At 40.8% G+C, this 16,808-nt stretch overlaps 1 protein-coding gene across 3 annotated transcripts in view; it reads left to right on the plus strand.

Moving 5' to 3' along the window:
* The window catches only part of LOC125453886 (calcium-responsive transcription factor-like), a 49,220-nt gene extending 38,135 nt beyond the window's left edge, over nt 1–11,085 (plus strand). For all 3 annotated transcript variants that reach the window (XM_048533988.1, XM_048533989.2, XM_048533990.2), the window contains exons 13-16: nt 4,179–4,254; nt 5,234–5,364; nt 8,325–8,703; nt 9,181–11,085. In XM_048533988.1, coding sequence (XP_048389945.1) covers nt 4,179–4,254; nt 5,234–5,364; nt 8,325–8,703; nt 9,181–9,281 — 687 coding nt within the window. In that variant the 3' untranslated portion in view covers nt 9,282–11,085. The remainder of the gene's footprint in view (nt 1–4,178; nt 4,255–5,233; nt 5,365–8,324; nt 8,704–9,180) is intronic.
* Nucleotides 11,086–16,808: the final 5,723 nt, after the last annotated feature.

Here is a 16,808-nt window from a genome sequence, read left to right on the forward strand (position 1 = left end):
GAATACACAACCATCTACACAGTGTTGTCCATAGCTGGCATAGTGTCTTGAGGGACGATCTCTATGAGCTTGAGTTCTTAAAGCTCAATACGTTGTAGCCTGATAGTCGGTTTATAGATTCTGCTGTCTTTTTCTGGAATCTGGCTTCAGTACCAAAACTTTGTAGAAGAAACTCGTGAAGTCAGCTTAGATCATGGCCCATCCAAATTCCCTAAATCAGTTGGACCCTGAATAATTCCAATGATGTTTCAAGTAGTTGACTTGAAAGCCTGCACTAATTGCCAAAGTAATTCTGAATTTAGGAAAACCATATTTGTTTGCGCTAATTATTTTCCCAACATTACATTCTGAATGATCTCAATGGTAAAAACGAAATGATGTCCACTAGAGAATTGTCAAGGTGTTGGGTACAAGAAAAATCTGCAATAATAATGTGAGAAATATGGGTTACCCCTCTTAACAGGATGAACATTTGTGACCCCCTTTCTTGTGGAGGATGACCTAATGGAAATATTCAAAATTTTGAAAAGTTCATTCACTTCAACAGTTTCTGTTTGTGACAAGGAACAAAATTAGGAGCTGCCAATATAAAATAATCATGAAGAAGTCAAACAGGAAATTAGGGAGAAAGCTTTCTGTCCAGAGTATGACAGAAATTCTTACTACTGGGAATGGTTGAATAGAAGATGGCAGATAAGATTGAGGGAGAGAGTGAATGGAGGAGCATGCTGACAAAATCAGTTCGGATTAAGTGGGCAAAGGCTCAACTGGATCATAATTGCAAACCAGAACTGGTTGGGCTATATGTGCTGTACAATACCATGAATACATTTTGCACAAAAACCTCAGGACATGGTTTAACAAAGCACTTCCATACTTCAGGCAAGACAGAGAATCAGGCACAAATGGGAAACATTTTCAAGGTTTTATCCTCTCACAAATGAATCCCGCAGTTGCTGGTATGATGCCAGTTGAGAGATCACTGTTTTTCTGTTCCTGTTTGTCTCATTCCCTAAAAATAAAAATCAGATTGCATCATAAATCTACAGCCTAATGTGGCTGAAACCCTGATGCTGACCAGAAAACAGTGTTTAATTTTTAAAAGTAGAAAATATCCAGTGTGCACTCTAAGATGCCAATATGATTTTTCATCCTTACTGTGTTAGTTGAACTTTGGTGGAATAGGGCAATGCAATTGATTTCAGTGATGTTGACTTTGAGACGATGAGATTAAGTCAAGAGCTCCTGTCCCTGCCCTTGGTTTATTAATCTGTGCTGAGTATATATGTGAAGAGTTGGGTGCACACATAATCAACTGCATTTCTGTCAAAAAGCATTAGCTTGCAGTAGTAGTTTGACTCTGGTTCACACATGCAGAATGTCCATTTGAACAACATTGTTGGTCTCTTGCCACCATGGAAACACATACTAGCAAAGAATTTAATGCTTTCAGAAGAAGGGAGAAATTTTTAAAAAATAAACAAATGAGGAATGCATTTTAAAGGGACTCATTCGTATCCTCAACTCTCGAGGCTTAATTTTTGTATGTGGTTAGAATTGGTAAACTGCATATCGGTTTGAAATCTTTGTCAGTATTAGTAGCAGTCAGCATCAATCATTGGAAGTCACTTAGGCCAGCTGCCTTGTTACCCAAATAAGTAAGATGACATTCTCTTCTGTTATAGGCAAGAGGCAGAGAAGTAGGATATGAAAATGGGGAGCAGTGGCCATTCCAGTAAATTCCTCAGGCCTCGATGTAAGGGTTGAGATCGACTGCTGACTTGATTGTATACATTTTGGTGAACAGAGTACAAGGGTGACAGCTAGGGATCCAGCCTGTAACGCGGATGAGCAAGGATCCCATATTGGACCTAGTGGATATGTCTTCCAAAACTTTGCCCATCCCACATAGGATGCAACAATGATAACGTAGGAGAGCATGACTCAGGTAATGGTTTGTAGCATTACACGTAGACATATCTTGTTTACCAGATTTTCAAAAATGTCTTGTTACGCTTGATAGGCAGCCAAACCTGGCAGTCACCTGGCGGGTGAAATAGCAACATAAATGTACAAAATACCTTTTAACGCATTCAAACACCCAGTGAAATTCACAGGCATATCAGGCAAAACTTGACATGAAGTGATATTTTTGAAAACAAAAGCCAAAGTGTGATTGAAGAAGTAGATTTTAAGGTGTACCTTAAAAAAAAAAGTTGAGAAAGAGGAAAAAAAGAGGAAAGTTGAGAAGTGAGAAAAGTTAGTGGGGGGCTAATTCTAAAATTTAGGTGGAAGCAGCAGGTAGTAACCTTCCTTCCTGAATGCTATTAGTTTAGTGAGAGGACACTTAAGAGTCATCTACAATGCTATGCATTTGAAGTCTCATATTGCCAAAGCAGATAAAACTTTTTTTTTCTTCGAAAGGACTCTGACAATCTGGTAGAATTATGGTCACGATTTATAATGTATCACATTCCAGATTCTGTTTGTTTAATTAATTATGAATTCTTCAGGAAGTATAGTGAAATTTGAACTCCAGCGCCGTCATCATTAGTCTAGGCCTCATGATTTGAACAGAGATGAGATTTTAAAATTGATGCATTGTTCGACATGAGTGAACACTTTGTGAATTTGAATATGGATCTGAAATGAGCTTAAGTTTGCAGTGGATGTATGTTGGGAAGTTGTCTAGGAGCGCATTTGAGGTGCAGGCAGAAAAACCTACAGTTCCTTTGTTTAGCTGTGTTTGGAGCATTAGTTGCAGATCTACAGAATTTTTAAAAAAATATATTCATGGGTTGTGAGCACCTCTGGTATGGCCAGCATTATTTTTTGCCTGTTCCTAACTTCCATTCAGAAGGTGTGCTTCGAGTGGCTGAGCTACTCCCACAGTCCTGTTAGAAGGGAGTTCTAGTAATTTGACCAAATGATAATGGCTGGGATAACATTGGCCCAATTGTAATATCACCATAAATCCTAGACTTGAACAAAATGACTGCAGTCTGAATCCTTGACCTTTTGCACTTGGCCAAGCTAACATTTTTCTACGTTCTGGCTGATTTCAGAAGTGGTTCCCTTTCTTAGACGTGAACTTTCAAGCATCTGAAAATGACATTGATCAACGTCCATAGAAACTATCCCAAATAGTTGTGTTGCAGTTGAACACAATAATCACTTGTGTTTCTCATTAACTAATAGCCAAGTAGTCTCCTAAAATGGGCACAATGCAGAAAGTTACCAATTGTGGGAGATGCTTCTCCAATCCCCAAAGACAATTGTAACAAGTTCCTTGAGGCGCAAAATCCAATACTCTTCACTGGATTGAGAATATACTGACAGTTTTCTAAACATGTCCGCAGAATCTGTAAGTATTCCTAGAAACAACCTCTATGAGAATGGCACCCAATCAGGCCACCTTATTGTAAAGAGTATATTTGTGAATATAACATTATACTCTATTAGTACAATACCAAGTTATTCACCAAGCTATTGCATAGTTGACTGATGGGGGGGAAAAATATCAAGGAAACAAAATTGTGACAACTGATCTGCGGAAATTCTTTTTTAAAATCTTACCACGAGGAAGTGCATGAGATTTACATAAACTTCATTCACTCTTGGATCTTGTGTGCACTTTATCCTCCTTCGTTTTGTTGGCTTTGTGACCACTGAAATGATGCTTGACGTAATGCTATTGGATTACTGTTTGGATTAACAAAATAACAGGATTAACAGAGTAGTATGGATAACAATAATTGGCATTCCAGGTTTTGAAAGATTAATATTTTACAGTGGAAGATTTTCTTGAACAAATTTTGGTGAATTATACAGCTATGATCTGATGTCTGTTGTTTTTGGTGATTCAGGTGGATTGTAAATATCCCCTCTTATTTGAACATTCCGTGCACACAAACAGTCTTCCTATTTATCTCATTGATGTTTGTAGAATCTTTCTATGTGTGACTATGATATTTGACTATGTAAATGTTTGAGCATTCTAATTAATTGTAAAGTATTTGTATGTCATGGACAAACCACTTATCCCTAGATGCAAGATTAAGATATAAGACAGTTAGCAAACTCATTGTGATCTGTACATGAGCATCAATGGCTCAGTCATTGACTTCTGTTCTGCCTCCTATCTATTTCTGTTTAACTTGCAAAGATTATTTTTCCAGCTACAATGGACGGCTTCCAATGGGAGTCTTCAGACAGAGACAGTCACAGTCACACTTGCATCCACACAAGGAGATGGTAAGTGGTGGGACAAATTTTCTATGGCATTATAGTCTCAAACTTATTGTTGAATAAAACTTGACCGTACCTACCATGGCCTCTATTAAAATGCAAGACTACAGCAAGAATAAAAGAGCTATTATCTTTGAGATTGTGTTTCTTTCATAATATCTCCATTGAGAGTAGTAGCATATTTCCTCTTAAGTTTTAAAAGAAAAGTTAAAGATTAAATTCAAAAAAACCCACTCTAAGTTTGAACGCCTAATCCATACTCCTAATTTAATGCAATATTGAAGGAGTACTATTCTGTAAACTGAGATTCCCTTCTGCCCTCTTGAGTAAAAGTACTCTTCAAAGATCAGCAAGGAAGTCTTCCACGATATCCTGTCCAACAGTCATTCTCTTCACTAGTAACAGTAAAACAGTATATGTTCATTCTCATTTTATGCTTTGACCCTTATTACATATAAATCGCCTCTCTCTTCTGCAAAAACAAGGGAACTTAACAAACTGAACTGAAACTTAAATTCACAATGTTGTCTGCAGAGATCAGATGAAAAACAAATATATTTGCTCTTAGTTGATTAGCTCTGCTTCTGTCACATCTGCATTCAGTGTTGCTGGAGTAGAAATTGCCATATAAAATTGTATACATAAAATGCACTTCCTTAATATGTTACCTTTATTAGAGCTTATCGAGATTTTACCCAGCAACATTACTGTAGAAAGCCAACCAGAAAATGCAAGCCATTTCAACTAGGTATCCTAAAGTGTTCCATGGATTTGAATAGCTATGTCAGATTGTTTATTTGTATCTTATGCATGATGTGAGGCAGTTGCTGTCATTGGCTTTCAATATGCATTGGGTGAGACCCTTGTGATTGTAGCCTAGGAACATGCTAGTTTGGAAGAAATGTGCAGCTTAAAACATGTTTTTTTTAAACAGTTAGAAGTGGTGAAAGGAGTATGCATTTTCTCTTGTGTTGTCATTCCACAGAAAGTACTACAGCTGATTCAATCATCCCAAAGGTGGAGTCAGCCCAGATGGTGAATACACTATCTCCAGAGACAACCCAACTTTCACCTTCACTTACCTCACTGCAACCAAAGCTTTTTGCACAGTTACAGGTTAGACCAATTAGTTGTTCTTCTAAAATAAACACAGATTTTCACCTTTCCTGGTCTGATTTTCATTTCTTCAACAACGTTCCTTTTTCGCAGGTTCTAGCTTCAAAGCTGACTTTCAGAACTCATTACTAGCATTCTAATTCTTGAGACTATTTACTGCTGAAACCTGCCATCTATGCTTTGATTACATTCAAATTGTACTATTCCAGTGCTGTTCTCATTTGCAGTCCCAAGTGCTTTAAGCATAACATTGTGCAGAACTCTACTCTACGTATCATAGCTCTCACCAAGTCTTGATCACCTGTCACACTGCACTTGGCGACCTACGTTGGTCCCAAGTCCACTAAAGCCTCAAACTTCAAATACTAAATATTATGTTCAGAAGACTCTGAGGCATTGCTTGTCCCTGTTTCGGTAATTTCTTCCTTTCTTAGAACCTTCTGACCACATTGTTTTCCATCTGCAAATTCTTTTGCAAACTTCTCTTGCTTTAACCCACCATAGAAAATCTTTTCAACTTTCTGGACCCTAAAAGTTATGGAATTCCCACCCTAAATTGCTGATTTGCTTCTCTTTTATCTTCAAGACACTACTGAAAATAAGAATTTGGTTATTTATAACTTTTCATCTATTGACTCAGCATTTGCTTTTGTCAGAACCACTGAGAGTGTTTTGCTTTGTTTAATACACTACGTAAGTGCAAATTGTTGTTTTTGTATGTGTGCTTTAAAATGTCAGCTTTTTTGTATACATTATTGTATATAGTTTTGACATCTGTACAGTTACAATTTTTTCTCCATTACTGAACCTTCACCTTGGGGTTGCCAACATCCCAGGAAAGAAAATTTGGCAAATATATGCATTATAAATCAGCAAACAATATATCATATAAATGTTAAAATGTGTTTCTAAAGTACTTTATTTAAAATGTACTTGTAGCTTTTAATCAAGATATCCATTTCCCTTGGTGTTCGAAGATACTTTGAAGCCTTTCTCTATCCTTCATTCAACCCTCAAAACAAGACTGCTCCCCAATACTCTCAATAACTAGTCCCTCTCCACTCCCCTGTTTTCTCCTTTACATAATAGTCAGTCTTTCTTCTGCCATAAGCATCCAACATTCACACTAATCAGCCTGTTTTCTACGATAACGAAGTGTGGAGTTGGATGAACACAGCAGGCCAAGCAGCATCTTCCCTGGACTGACTTATCCCCTCCCTACCTCCTCACCTATGCTCTCCTCTCTACCTATCTTGTTTTCTCTCCATCTTCGGTCCGCCTCCCCCTCTCTCCCCATTTATTCCAGTTCCCTCTCCCCATCCCCCTTCTGATGAAGGGTCTAGGCCCAAAACGTCAGCTTTTGTGCTCCTGAGATGCTGCTTGGCCTGCTGTGTTCATCCAGCTCCACACTTTGTTATCAACTGGTACAATTTTAGCCTGTTTTCTACCACTGCTGCCCCCTGCTACCACTCACATTATGATCAGCCTCTCCTTCATCTCTACCTTACTCCCCCATGCACAGTAATCCCTTCCAAAAAAAAAGCCACAAATATTAATTAGTGCCTTGCTCATCACCAAATACCCATGATTTTGCCACTGCTACAAACTCCAATTTTGGATTTACACGCCAGTGACTGTGAAGCAAGCAGAGTCACCAGCCAAATGTAAAGTGCCTGTACAACAAACAGAAAAGGTTGAAGCTGCCACTCACTTTCATGGCTCAGCTGCATAAACTCCCAGATTTTTCTGCACTCAGTCATTGAATTTCCCTTGCCTACCTTTGTCTGTGCCGTGCTGGTGCTCAAACATCCTGGGCCTATTCAGCACTTGCTTTGAGAAATTCTTCGTAAGGTATTGGGTACTTTGGACTTGCCATCTTTCCTTTGTTATTTGGTGATCAATGCAATAGGTTTGGAGTTGTCTCTCTAGTGCCTGCCATTCTAATATGTGGCAGGTAGGGGACCCTGCAACCTCAAATACTGTTTCTGCAGATTGATTCCAAAGTTTGGAATCAACTGTCTGAAGCTATTTAGGCAACTTGCACCCACATAATAGCATTTATAGTTTTTTTTGTTCACGTAATTTTCTACTCTTCTGCTGAAGACTATCTTTGATATTCTTTTCTGCTATTGTGAAGAACAGAATTCTAACCAATTTACCTCTGTATAGAAATGTTCTGTTTATTTTCTTTGAAAGTTAACAGGTTTTGGCTTGCCCTTTCAGCTTATATATAAAGCATAACTTAAGTAGGAGTTGACTATTCAGTTCATCAAGCCTGTCCACCATTCTATACAATCATGGCTGAGCTGCCTCAACTCCACCTTCCTGCTCACCCGCGTGTCCCATGTTTCGTTGAGCAATCAGAAGTCTAAACATCTTAACTATATACAATAATGGAGCATCCGTAATGGAATTCAGAAAGTTCACAACCCTTTGAATGATAAAAGTGGCTCTCCACATCTCAGTCTGAAATAATTGATCTGTTATCCTGGTACTCTGTCCATGTTAACAAGGTGTAGAGCTGGATGAACACAGCAGGCCAAGCAGCATCATAGGACCAGAAAACCTGCTGCAGTTTCTAGTAATTCTGTCCATGTGTCCTTGTTTTCCTGGCAGGGAAGTCAGCTTTTGACTCCTGTGTCATATCCCTTCAGAATCTTATGTTTCAGTGAGATTGTTTTTCATTTATCTAAATTTCAGAGATTATAGGCCCAATTTGCACAGCCTGTCATCATAGAATGACATTCATATCCCACGTATCTGGTGAATATTGATTGTGCTTCAGTCAACACCAGCCAAAGCAAAGAACTTTTCTAAATGTGAATGTGATTATGTCCTGGTAACCACCTTTCTCCTTAAGAATGCCTCGATTATATGATTGAATTTCTTTCAAAACATTGGTTATTTTCTGTAACTCATTTCCTGTTGTTTGGCAAATCATTTTCTTTCTTTGTCTCAAGGGCTTACAGTTACAGCCAGCCTTTGCTTCTTCGGACGCAGCCCAAGCAGTTGTTACATTGAACTCCCATCACCCAGGCATCAGCAGTCCTTCTGCAGTGCCAGAAACCAGCAGCCCTACTACTACGCAGCAGCAGGTTTTTAGTCAAGCACACTTTCTGCAACTCAGCAGCTCATTGTCAGGATGTGACTCTGCAACTTCCACCTTGGTTGGTGTGTCAGTATCTGAGCAAAATATGGTCAGTATGGGACAGCTAGTGACAGTAGGAGCATCTGTTGGTGGTGACACAGGTGTTGATAGAGGAGTTCATCAGATATTGCTTGGTTCCGGGCACACCATCCCTGTGCAGATCATGGAAACCTCATCACCTCCTGCAGTTGGTAAGTTCATTTGTTTTACTTGTTACTGAAATTTGGTGTTCAGATTTTAATACAAAAACAAAACTGGATCTTATCTGAAAACAGAAAATAATGGAAATATGCAGCAGGTCAAATACATCTGTGGACAGAACAACAAAGTTATGTACTAACTTGATAACCTTTCGTGGTAACTGGGAAAAATTAAGAATACAAGTGAAAGCATCATCCATCATCTCAAGCCACCATATTGCCATTCCCTCTCTACACCCTCACCCCACATACCCAGTGCAATTGTCTTTACTGAATTCCGACTTGTGGATTTGATGTGTCAATGTAGTTTAGTTTATTCAGTACTTTTGGATTGATACCACGCCACAAACAGGAAGTTCAAAAAATTTTCTAAATTTATTTTGTGGAAATTAATGAGCATCTTCTTTCACTTCAATCCATAGTAATGCTCTTTGCTTTACTTTTCTTTTACTTCCAATGTTGCTGAAGCTCAGGAAAGCCGTATCAGCCACATCAAAGAGGAATCTGAAGATGGGAGTCTAGCTGTAGCTAGGACCTGCATGCCTGACATAGCTGGACCAGGAGACTGAAGATCTTCATCCACTTCATGTATACAACTAAAGAAACCGGTGGTTCCCAATGGTTAAGCGTCCTGGTGCGGGGAGATTCCTGAGCTATCATGGAACATACAAGAGGTCCTGGTGGCAGACAAAGAAGTTGAAGTTTGCAGTACAGTAATGGAAATAGGTTTGTATGTTTTGAAAGGAGAGAACTTTTTTCATTTTTGCCACATGCATGAACCTTCTGCTCAGCCTGCTTTGTAAGAATGAACATTAAGGGCATTTGAACGTATTAACAATAATTAACTGCTCAGAGATGCTTAATGAAATATTCTCAGTTTTACCGTCTACCTTGTATGTATCCATGAAAAACACATTGCCAGCTGGTGTTGGAGCTATGCCAGCAGCATCAGGATCATCATAAGTATACATTTTACTGCAAGGCTGCTGCCACTTGGTATTATCTATTGATTTTTCTGGTGCTGGTACCAGTTCTGATGAAAATACATGAATTAAAAGCATGCTGGATCCGATCAGACTAAATATTTATTCACAAATGTACAGAAACAGTGGAAAATGTGGAGTGATTTGTACTGGCTTTGGTGCCAGAAACGGAGCCATGTTTGAAGTCTCATGTTATCTTCAGAACTGCAGAGAGGAAGTCACTCAGGATTTTCCAGATATACAGCATGCAGAGCTTGAACATGCAATTAGGTTTGAATTCTGAGCCTCTAAGCCTTTGGGAGTTCAGCACCAGAAAGTATTCCTCTGTAACCTGACATGAGTGGACGTTTGTTACCAATTTATTTACTGGGTTCCGAGCATCAGCAGTCACTACTATGTATTGGAATGTTTGCTCATTACTTAAAGTAGCAAGAACCCAGAGATGCAAAATTCCAATTAAAAAAGATTTTTATTTCTTTAACTCTTATTCAAAAAGATGTACATTGTATTTGAAGATTAACTCTCCCTCTTGGACTGTTGGGAGGGGAAAGACAATTCTGGGAGAATTGTATTGCTCTTACCGAGTAAGCCGGTGAAATTGTGATTTGAGATTTTTTTTAATGGGCACTGGGATATGGAGGCTATCTGTAACCAGGCCATGATTGTGAGGGCATTATTCCATGTCTTATACACACGCCTTTAATTAGCAATGAACAATGCAAGTGCAACCATGGCAGAGCTATCATGAGACATTTTCCATATTTATGGGGGTGTGGGTCTCTTTAATAGTGAAGGGGAGAGAATTACTATTATTCACCTTTTGATTTTGAAACTTTTACCATTATCTGATTAGCTACAAAATTAAATAGATATCGGAATGTAAAGATACATTGTGTATTTTATCTTGCCTGTGGCATCTTAAAATTGGTTTAAAAAAAACTTCCTGATTTGGGAAGCTTTAAAGACCACCAGAATGCTGTAGTTTAAAAATAACTGAAAGGAAATGCACCTCATGAGGAGATGTGCTTCAGTTGTTAACCAGCAGAGCATCTCCAGTACTGAAATTATTTACTTCAGTAATGTGAGACAAATGAGTGAAATTATTTCAACAATGTAAGTTTAGACTCCTTGGTTATTCTGTCTATTCTAGAAGCAAACTAATTGTGAACTGCCAATACATTCAACCCTGATTCTATATCCAGTGCATATGTTGTGTTTTTCTAATTACACAAATCTACCTGACATGAGCCTTTAAACAGAGAAAACTTGCTTCAGTGAAGTTTGATTACAAGACGATGTCTAATACATCAGTGTTTGCAAAAGATTGCGATGTTTTATGCAAGTTACCAACAAAAGTGAAATCATTCAAATAAAGCCACTTTTAATTGTATGTTGCCTCTGGTTCAATGTTTTCATTTCGACACATTGAAAACAGTTGCTGTGCTTTGTGAGTGGAATTGATATGATTGTTTTATAACTTTGGTACTTAATATTGTGATCATATTTTCAATAAATGAGAATTTTGTTAGCTTGGTCTTTCTCAGATGAAAATAACAGGCCATGTCCAAATCCACCTTCAGTGATACACTTGTAAACAACTAGCAGTTGCTTTGTTTCAACTGGGAATTTAAGACAAGGCAATTGATTATTATCAGCAATTATGGTTTCATTGGTATATGCAGGAGTACTGAGAGAAAGAAGAAATAAATTGTCTAAGCATGCCTCAGTCACCAATCTCCTTATAGATATTCTGGTAATGCAATTACATTTGATGTGAATTGTTGTTGATGTGCCTTAATGAAAGTATGTATTCAGAACAGCAGTTCATTGGCATAAGCAACTAACTTCTCATTGAGATCGTATACTCTTTCAAAAATTCCTAGACTGTCAAAGATGACACCATAATATTTAAACTAAAATAAAAATGTGAAAACTGGAATAAAAATACAGTTCTGGAATGGCATAGTGCTTGGTGACCCCATCCAGATCCTAACTCAAGTGCATCTTGTAGTTTGAATTTGATTTTCAAGATTGTCCCATTTCTAGAATGATGTTATTGAAAATAAACCAAATTGCTTCAAAGCTACATTTTCAATTTTTTTTGCTCTAAAAGTACAGTTTTAGTGATCTCCAATGAGAGATTTTCTCGTGTAACATGCCATTTTTCAGATTAGTCATCAGTTGAGGCCCGATATGTCTGTTCAAAGGATACAAAAGACCTTATGCTTTTTTTAAAAAGATAAACGAGGGTGTTTTTCCTCAATCTAACTGAGTTTTAATTTGGTTAGTACCAACAAAATCACATAGAGTCAAGAGCAATTGTATTTTGGTGTTCATGGAAACATAGGAATTAGGAGAGGGAGTAGGCAATTCAGCCTTTGTGGCCACTCTGCTGTTTAACGTGAGCATGGCTGATCTTATCCTGGTCTCAACATCACTTTTCTGCCTGCTCCCCATAGCCCTTTATCCTGTTTTTCATCAGAAATGTACCTATTCCTTTCTTGAATCTTTTGGCTGCTTCTGCCTTCAACTGCACTCCGGGGCAGAGTTCCACAGATCACAATCCTCTGAGAGAAGTAATTTCTCCACCTCTCAGTTTTGAACTGACCTCCTGTCACTCTATATCTATGACAAAGTAAGGAAGATATTGCATGGTAATTTTATTATTGTGATTTCCACAGGGAGATTCTGTCAAGCATGCCTAGCCAAATTCATTTTTGCTTTCATCGATATTTCAGTGTGCGCTGAAAAAAAAACTTTAGTGACTGATATAACATCTTGCTCTTAGTTTCCCTGTTGATTTTAGAGATGGTGACTTCAAGTTGGAAGATGATGAACACAGCACGCGAAACAGCATCTTAGGAGCACAAAAGCTGACGTTTCGGGCCTAGACCCTTCTTCAGAAATAGGGGAGGGGGAGAGGGTTCTGAAATAAATAGGGAGAGAGGAGAAGATAGGTGGAAAGGAGACAGGCAAGTTAAAGAGGCAGGGATGGAGCCAGTAGAGGTGAGCGTAGGTAGGGAGGGGATAGTCCGGGGAGGACAGACAGGTCAAGAGGGCGGAATGAGGTTTGTCAGTAGGAAATGGGGATGCGGCTTGAGGTGGGAGGAGGGGATAGGTGAGAGGAAGAACAGGTTAGGGACGTGGGGACGAGCTGAGCTGGTTTTGGGATGCAGTAGGAGGAGGGGAGATTTTGAAGCTTGTGAAATCCACATTGATACCATTGGCTGCAGGGTTCCCAAGCAGAATGAGTTGCTGTTCCTGCAACCTTTGGGTAGCATCGTCGTAGCACTGCAGGAGGCCCAGGATTTACATATTGTCTAAGGAATGGGAGGGGTAGTTGAAATGGCTTGCGACTGGGTGGTGCAGTTGTTTATTGCAAACCGAGTATAGGTGTTCTGCAAAGCAGTTGCCAAGGTTCCGCTTGGTAGCCACAATGTAAGGGAAGCCACACCGGGTACAGCAGATGCAATATACCACATTGACAGATGTGCAGGTGAACATCTTGATGTGGAAGGTCTTCATGGGGCCTGGGATGGGGGTGAGGGAGGAGGTGTGGGGTTGCAGGTGTAGAACTTCCTGCAGTTGCAGGGGAAGTACCTGGTATGGTGGTGTTGGAGAGGAGTGTGGAGCAGACAAGGGAGTCTCAGAGAGAGTGGTCCCTCCGGAAAGCAGACAAGGGAGAGGAGGGAAAAATGTCTTTGGTGTTGGGGTTGGATTGTAGATGGCAGAGGTGTCGGAGGATGACGCGTTGGATCTGGAGTTGGTAGGGTGGTAGGTGAGGACAAGGGGGATTCTGTTTTGGTGGTTATTGCGGGGATGGGGTGTGAGGGATGAGTTGCAGGAAATAGACAATAGGTGCTGGAGTAGCCATTTGACCCTTTGAGCCAGCACCACAAATGCGGGAGACACAGTCAAGGGCATTCTCGACCACTAACGGGGTGGGGGGGGGGGGGGGGGGGAGTGGTGTGGAGGGATGTGGCAGAGGTGAAGGAGTTGGGAATAGGGGATGGAATTTTTGCAGGAAGGTGGGTGGGAGGAGGTGTATTCTAGGTAGCTGTGGGAGTTGGTGGGCTTGAAACGGATATTGGTTTCTCGGTGGTTGCCTGAGATGGAGATAGAGAGGTCCAGGAATGTGAAGAAGGTGTTGGAGATGGTCCAGGTGAACTTGAGGTTGGGGTGGAAGGTGTTGAACTGGATGAACTGTTCAAGTTCCTCGTGGGAGCACGAGGTGGCGTTGATACAGTCATCAATGTAACAGAGGAAGAGGTGGGGTTTAGGGCCAGTGTAGATACGGAAGAAGGATTGTTCCACGTAACCTACAAAGAGGCAGGCATAGCTTGAGCCCATGTGGGTACACCACCTCCCATCCACTTTGCTGCAAAAATTCCATCCCCGTTCCCAATTCCTTCGCCTCTGCCACATCTGCTCCCAGGATGAGGCATTCCACTCCCATACATCTCAGATGTCCTCATTTTTCAAGGACCACAAAACCGCTCCCCCCCCCCCCCCCAGTGGTAGAGAATGCCCTCAACCATGTCTCCCACATTTCCCACAACTCATCCCTCACAACCCATCCCCGCAACAACCACCAAAAGAGAATCCCCCTCATCCTCACGTACCACCCCACCAATCTCTGGATCCAACGCATCATCCTCTGACACTTCTGCCATCTGAAATCCGTCCCCACCGCCAAAGACGTTGTTCCCTCCCCACTCTTGTCTGCTTTCCAGAGGGACCACTCTCTCCGTGACTCCCTTGTCAGCTCCACACTCCCCTCCAACCCCACCATACCCGACACTTGCTCCTGCAACTGCAGGAAGTGTAACACCTGCCCCCATACTTCCTCCCTCACTCCCATCCCAGACCTCAAGAGGACTTTCCACTTCAATCAGATGTTCACCTGCACTTCTGCCAGTGTGGTATACTGCATCCGCTGTACCCATTGTGGCCTCCTCTACATTGGGGAAGCCAAGCGGAGGCTTGGTGACTGCTTTGCAGAACACTACACTCAGCTCGCAATAAACAACTGCACCTCCCAGTCGCGAACGATTTCAATCCCTCCTTCCATTCCTTAGATGACATGTCCATCCAGGGCCTCCTGCAGTGCCACAACGATGCCACCCAAAGGTTGTAGGAACAGCAACTCGTAATCCGCTTCAGAATCCTGCCGCACAATGCTATCAATGTGGACTTCACAAGCTTCAAAATCTACCCCTCCCCCCACCCCCGCATCCCAAAACCAGCCCAGCTCGTCCTCGCCTCCCTAACCTGTTCTTCCTCTCACCTATTCCCTCCTCCCACCTCAAGGTGCACCCCCATTTCCTACCTACTCACCTCATCCCGCCCCCTTGACCTGTAAGTCCTCCACGGACTGACCTATCCCCTCCCTACCTACACTCACCTTTACTGGCTCCATCCCCGTCTCTTTAACTTGTCTCTCTCCTCTCCACCTATCTTCTCCTCTATCCATCTTCAGTCTGCCTTCCCCTTTCTCCCTATTTATTTCAGAACCCTCTTCCCCTTCCCTTTATCTGATGAAGGGTCTAGGCCCGAAACCTCAGCTTTTGTGTTCCTAAGATGCTGCTCGGCCTGCTGTGTTCATCCAGCTCCACGCTTCGTTATCTCGGATTCTCCAGCATCTGCAATTCCCATTATCTCAAAGTGGAAGAAATCTGGTTTATGCACTCAGAGACAGCAAGAACTGCAGATGCTTGAGTCAGAGACAACACAGCATGGAGCTAGAGGAACACAGCAGGCCAAGGCAGCAGTAGAGGAACGGGAAAGTTGACATTTTGGATTGTGACCCTTCTTCAGATGCTTCCTGGCCTGTTGTTCCTCCAGCTCCACACTACTGTCTCTGGTTTATGCAATTCCTATTTTCTTCAAGAATGTTGTACGTGTGAACGATGATACAAGATGTAAGTAGAAACCAAAAATGAGTTTGACAATTTAAAAATAACAGAAACAAAACTTTAAATCTACAGACATAACGCTGGCTAAATTCCAAAGCTATTGTTACATTTCTCGTGTATGTTCTAATATTTCTGTCTTTTGAGCAGCAATCTAATTCCCAAATTAACGTACTTCTTGACTTTGGTTTCACAAGTTCCCTTTTTTTTCTAAACTATCCATTAATTATTTTAGTTTATCTTTTTTGTTCATTAATAAGTAATGATTGTCTCTCGATCAATTTTAACTTCTCAGAATTGAAGTATCCAAGAGGCTTTTTCAACCTGTTGGCACTATTGGAAAAGCTCAAACCTTTCAATATGTCTTCAGAACATTCAAACAAATCTGCACTGAGATGACAAAACTACACAATGCTCTGACTTCACCCTAATTGAGATCTTGTGAAATTATCTACTTCATTTTAAATTTTATGCCTTCAGGTTTAATGCCAAGCGCTCTGTTATTTCTTTCATTACATTCACATTTAAAGTGTGCCAGTGAGCTGTCTACCTGCTCCATTAAACGTTAAAATTTAAACTGTACATTTTCCTAATTCATACTTCCAAAATTTATTCAGAGATAGTAGGAACTGCAGAACCTGGAGAAGCTGAGATAACAAGGTGCAGAGATGGATGAACACAGCAGGCCAAGCAGCATCAGGGGAGCAGGAAGGTTGAAGTGGTATTTCTGAAGAAAGCTCTAGGTCCGAAACATCAGCCTTCCTGCTGCTCTGAAGCTGCTTGGCCTGCTGTGTTCATCCAGCTCTACACCTTGTTATTACAAAATATATTCCTGATTTTTGTTTTGAGCTGCCATCTGTATACTTACTAAGCTCATGTGACTTCTTTCAATTTTCGTAGGCTTTCAGTTGTAGTTTGGCTGATAGTGCATTCACCTCTGAACCGCCTGTTTCAGGTTCAAGTCCCAATTCTCAGAGACTTGAGTACGGAAATCAAAGCCAACACCCGACTGCAGTACAATTCCAAAGCACCATTGGCTGTGCTGGCTTTTGGATAAGATGTTAAATTGAGGTGCACTCTGGCTGTTTGGATGATCTCAGTACAGTATTTTAAAGAATAGCAAGAGAGTTATTCCTGGCATTCTGCCTAATGTTTATACCTCAGTTACTCTGGTTACACAGGAAAACAAACCTTCCTCAAC

The sequence above is a fragment of the Stegostoma tigrinum genome, chromosome 7 (assembly GCF_030684315.1).
Source record: "Stegostoma tigrinum isolate sSteTig4 chromosome 7, sSteTig4.hap1, whole genome shotgun sequence".
Taxonomy (NCBI): domain Eukaryota; kingdom Metazoa; phylum Chordata; class Chondrichthyes; order Orectolobiformes; family Stegostomatidae; genus Stegostoma; species Stegostoma tigrinum.